The 5,560-nt window shown below is 47.5% G+C and overlaps 1 protein-coding gene across 1 annotated transcript; it reads left to right on the top strand.

The window, feature by feature from the left end:
* The first annotated feature begins 244 nt into the window (after positions 1 to 244).
* EXOSC3 (exosome component 3) lies at positions 245 to 5,162 on the top strand. The gene is made up of 4 exons (XM_004710999.2): positions 245 to 565; positions 1,638 to 1,787; positions 3,401 to 3,552; positions 4,755 to 5,162. The coding sequence occupies exons 1-4, from the start codon at positions 245 to 247 to the stop codon at positions 4,954 to 4,956; spliced, it is 825 nt and encodes a 274-aa protein (XP_004711056.1). The 3' UTR covers positions 4,957 to 5,162.
* The last annotated feature ends 398 nt before the right edge of the window (positions 5,163 to 5,560 follow it).

Below are 5,560 nucleotides of genomic sequence, written 5' to 3'. Positions count from 1 at the left end.
AGTGAAAGCACCGCGATCCAATCCGGCTAAGCGTGTCACGTACCCACCCGCAACCCTGGCGACCAACCCGAAACGCCACCGCGGGCACCGTGGGGGGTCCGCGCGCTCGCAGCAATTGGGCTTCGCAGAAGTGACGTCGCACCGACGGCAGTGCCGGAAACGGAAGGCGCTGTGCCAGCTGGCGATTGGACACGAAGCCGGAAATGGAAGCCCGGGCCGGAATCGGTGTGTGGTGGCGCCTGCGATGGCGGAAGCGGCGGCTGTGGGGGCAGAATCCCTCTCGAGCGGCCAGGCCCGGGCGGCGCGCGCCGTGCTGGGTCAGCTGGTGCTCCCGGGAGAGGAGCTGCTGCTGCCGGAGCACGAGGACGCCGAAGGCCCCGGCGGGGCTGGGGAACGCCCGCTGCGCCTCAGCCCCGCGCCGCGCTCGCGCGTGCGCGTCGTGTGCGGCCCGGGCTTGCGGCGCTGTGGGGAGCGTCTCCTGGTCACCAAGTGCGGCCGCCTGCGCCACAAGGAACCTGGCGGCGGCGGCGGCGGCGTTTACTGGGTGGACTCGCAACAGAAGCGGGTGAGTTGGAGGGGCGGCAGCGAGAGTGGTCCATCTGCTGCGGGAGACTTCCGGGAGCAGCATCTAGTCTGCGAATAATGCCCGCCTCATCTGCATCTTCCTCCTGTGAGCGACCGTGAGCAGGAACGTGGCTTGAGCAGGGCGCCCAGGGGAGAAAGGCGGGGGAAAACCTTAGGATATGATAAGGGAGATAAGGATGGTGACACTTGGTCATTGTCCCCAAAGTCAGGGAGTGACAGACTTTTTCTTTGAGGCCGTAGAGGAAGAAATCGACTCAGTCCACGTCACAAGGAGTTTAACACTTTTCCTGCAATAATAAGTTTCTTATGAGCCGACTTGTCAAGCAATGAATGAGATGGGCATCCTTGGTTGTAGGGAACCCTGCGGCCCTGGACAGCTGTGTAAACACAAGCCAGGGACTTTCTGGGAAGGAAGCTGAAGAGGGTGTTCAGGAATGGTGGATAACGAGAATTACAGAGCTGTAGACCTGAGAGTTTAAGATGTTATTGGTTATTACTGACTGAAATTGGCATGTGATGACGTTTGTAGTAGTTTATATAACCTCAGCCACACACACATACACACAAAAAAAACCCCTCACCACTGCCATCAGGTGGCTTCTGACTCATAGTAACCCTGTGTAGAGTTTCCATGACTATGTCTTTACAGGGCCAGACAGCCTCATCTTTGTCCCAGAGAGCGGCTTGTGGGCTTGAACCACTGACTTTGTAGTTAGCAGTCCAACACCTAACCCATTATGCCATCTGGGCACTTTGAAGTCTGAATAAATAATTTGAATTTTAAAGTACTTTCTAAACATCTCTAATGACGACCATAATAAATTCACTACTAAGGAGCCCTGGTGGTGCAATGGGTTCAGTGTTGGACCTCAAAGCCTGCAGTTCAAACCTACAAGCGGTTCTTCAGGAGAAAGATGAGGCTCTCCATATACATATCCATAAATATTTGCAGTGCTACTGTGAGTTGACATCTACTAGATGGCAGTGGGTTACTTTTAGAAATTGCTGGAAATCATTGTAATCTGTACTGCTCTCATTGTTTGCTTTTGTAGTATGTCCCAGTGAAAGGAGACCACGTCATCGGCATAGTGACCGCCAAATCTGGAGATACATTCAAAGTTGATGTTGGAGGGAGCGAGCCAGCTTCTTTGTCTTACTTGGCCTTTGAAGGTGCGACTAAAAGAAACAGACCAAACGTGCAGGTAATGAGGGGGACCTTTGGTTTCAAAAGTCTGGGGTCGGGGGAGAAAAATTCATTACTTAGAATGTGAAAATATTTAGAAGGTGACTGAATTGTGTCCAAAGAACACATGATCACTCAGGCCCCAAGAGGTCCTGGGCTAGACAGACCACAGATGCGTTCTTTGTTTGTACCATTGGTTCTTGGGGTGCTACAGCACGACCGAGTTGAAAGGTTCTATCTGTTTTCTTCACTATCATGGGCACTGGCCAAGGAAGTCAGGTACAGGCTGAGAGGCAAAGGATGGAAAAGTGGCACCAGTTGCCTTATCCCTTCATTCATCCTGGTAGTTGGCCTTGGGACTGATATCTCACAGTGCGGGGCCGAGTCTTCTTGCCCATACAACCCAGAAGCTGAGTGGTTTCTCTGAACCTTTTAACTAGTGTGTGAACCATTTTTCTTCATGCCCGTACCTGTATCTCCACTTTGCAAATTCAGGCTTGGCTACCCTTGACTGGACTGCGTCAGAGACTTTATTGGCATCCTTGTCTCACTCTCTGGTCTCTCCATCCAAACTTTTCAGAGCCAACATCCTCACCTACTTCCTTTCTCAAAACAAAGTGGTTCTTCAGAGCCTCAAGATTCCTTAACCTGACACGCAGGGGTCTTGCCTCATCCATAATCCTCTCCTCCTTATGACCATGCTTGAACCACACCAGACTCTCTAACAGCCCCCTCACACATAAAGTAATCCCTGCCCTTGTGCCTTTGCTCACTCTCTAAAGCCTTCTCTGTGGACCATATACTCATTCTTAGTAAAGCCACACCCCCAGTCGTGAATCACTTTATTTGAACTTGGTTCTAGCATGTCATCGATGCAGCCTTGAATCAGTGTGTTTGTTCATATGTACCAAATGCCAGCTGCCACCAAGACCAAATGCGTCTGAAGGGCTGTGAATGTTCCGTTTACCTGGAGTTCTCCTAGTCAGTGCTTCCTTGAGTAAAGTGACCACATTCACTCGGTTTCCTCAGTTCCATCATTTTGAAGTTCAGCTGTATGGAGTTTTAAAAGTAAACTTTGCATCGAGAAATAATTAAGGGCGTACCCTGACCCCAGCTATTTTGCTAGGTTAACTTGCATACCACTTCCTTTCTCTAGCCATAAGTCTCCTGCAACCTCTAGGGCAGTGGGATCTGATAGAACTCTGTCATGCTGCTAATCTTCTATATTTGCATTGATCAGTACAGTAGTCACATGTGGTTGTGGAGGTCTTAAATGTAGCTGCTAATTGAACGGAGGAACTGAATTACATTTTAATTAGGTTTGATTTTTATTTAAATGTGTCTCAGTGCCCACAGGTAGCTAGCAGTTAACATAACCAACAGTACTGTTCTCTGGCCATGAGATACCTCCACTCTGAGGATTTTCTAGTGGGGAAAGGGTAGGGGTGCATGTGTTACTTTATCCTCCTTTGAAGAGTCAACTCCAAAGGGGCTGGATTCTGAAGTATAGTTAGACCCTCAGCCACAGAACTGCTGGTGGGCAATCTTGCTCCCTGTGGGGAAGAACTGGAAAACCTGACCTTAGAATGGCTGCCTAAGATGAAATGAACAGTTTTTAAATGATCGTTGCAGGTTGGAGATCTCATCTATGGCCAGTTTGTGGTTGCTAACAAAGACATGGAACCAGAGATGGTCTGTATTGACAGCTGTGGACGAGCCAACGGAATGGGTGTGATTGGACAGGACGGCCTGCTTTTTAAAGTGACTTTGGGCTTAATTAGAAAGTAAGTCCTGATGTCTGTTGACTTGCTTAGCTCCTTTTACAATGATAATGTCTTGGACATCTGGCCAAGCTGTGGGATTTCTTAACCAGGCTTTTTAGCAAGGTCTGAATTTCTCCTCTTCAGTTAAAAATCAGTGTCCTTGTTAGCATGGTTTGTAGTCTTGAATTTAGTCCCATCTCTTTACTGGGCCACACTCAGGTGAATCCATCAAATTCAGGTGTACTTGGCTGTGGGAGGTCTGGGCTGATACTCCATACCTCGGTTTTTTCTTTGTCTGTTCTCCCAGAAGGCCCGCTGTCCTGATATACTTGCCTAAATGTGAAAAGTTGACCCTCCCGAACTTTGAAATCATTTGCGTGCAGATGCAGTTTAGAACTGAACAGAATCACCAGATCTCTGTGATAGTAGGATCAGGTGCAGCCTCCATATCAGTGTTTCCCCTAGTCAGGTTCTCTACCTACCCAACAGAACCAAAGCAAACTCACTGTCACAAGTCAGTTCTCACTCAGCAGCCCTACAGGACAGGGCAGAACTGCCCCCTGGGTTCTGAGACTGTAAGTAACTCTTTATGAGAGTAGAGACCTTGTGAATTGCCTGGTGGTTTCGAACTGTCGGCCTTGAGGTTAGCAGTCCAACATAGAAACCACTACGCCACCGCTCTCCTCTACAAACCTAAAGCTGGGCCATATTAAAAAGCTTTATTCCCAGAGCCACTGGAAGTTCAGACACTGTTGTACATCTCTTCTGACTACAGATTTGCAGGTGTGGGGGACAGAATTAGAGAAGCATATGTTAACTAAGCAGCATCCTTGTGCTTTCAAAGCACTGACCTCAGGTGTTCCCAGTACTCTTAGCACTGTCTCAAATTAAGATCCTAAAGCTTAGAATTACAGTGCTCTGCCATTTAAGGAAAGAGCTCTTCTCTCTTCATTGCAACGCTGGTGGAGGTGAATGGCTTAGCTTTGGTTTCTGTTGGGACAGTCCTCCATTGTGACCTCTGGTGTATTGACACATAGGAAAGAAACTTCTTGAAGAAAGAAGGCAGCAAGTATAGTTACATGGTTTTGTTCTTGGACCAGTGTTGCAGGGCTTTCAGTAACTGAAAAGCTGCCCAGAAAAGGAATCCGTTCTCTGAGAGCATAAGAACGTACCCTACCGCGTGATGACAATTTCATTTTCTTCCTCTTCCTCACCCTCACCAGGCTACTGGCTCCAGACTGTGAAATCATACAGGAAGTTGGAAAACTCTATCCACTGGAGATAGTATTTGGAATGAATGGAAGAATATGGGTGAAGGCAAAAACAATTCAGCAGACTTTAATTTTGGCAAACATTTTTGAAGCTTGTGAACACATGACCACAGAACAGAGAAGACAAATCTTCTCAAGACTGGCAGAAAGCTGATAGATGTGGACTTCTCTGTGGGCCAGTAGAGCCAAGAGACTGGATTTCCATGAGAAAACTTTTCAGGTGAACCTCTCCCCACCAAATCTTCAGATGGCAACTTGAAGGTGGTCTATCTTGTATAATAAAGTATTTTTGTATAAGCGTCACTGGTTTTCACATGCAAATTTCCAGTGAGAAAATCTGAATTATATAATGATGCTGTATTTTTGTTGTTGTTCTTTACAGTAAATTTACTATAAAATGTCATCTCCCGGTATGTTTGTTAGGTGTTAACTCCAGGTTTTGCTAGAGTGCAGCCTGATCACAGTCTGGAAGTCCGCAGTGAAGCCGCTGTTCGGAAAGTGCAGTGCACACATTCTAAGTGCTTGCGATCCAGATTCAGTAGGCACGTGGTATTTTATTCTCATGGGAAAGTACAGCTTGGCCAGGTTTTATTTTGTTAAAACCATTTTTCTAGAAACCAAACTACCTAACTGCTTAGATTTTGAACCAAAAGGAAAAAGCTAATGCTAGAGTAGGAGAGGAAATTCTTCCATACTATTTGGTATTTTATGCCAGGCCCTTAAGGACGAGGATGCAAACTGGCAGCTAGCCCACGTCA

This window comes from Echinops telfairi, unplaced genomic scaffold, assembly GCF_000313985.2.
Source record: "Echinops telfairi isolate 266 unplaced genomic scaffold, ASM31398v2 ScPeMD7_7410;HRSCAF=8448, whole genome shotgun sequence".
In the NCBI taxonomy this organism is placed as follows: Eukaryota; Metazoa; Chordata; class Mammalia; order Afrosoricida; family Tenrecidae; genus Echinops; species Echinops telfairi.
The sequence above is the reverse complement of the archived record's forward strand: the minus strand, read 5'-3'. Positions and strand labels throughout refer to the sequence as shown.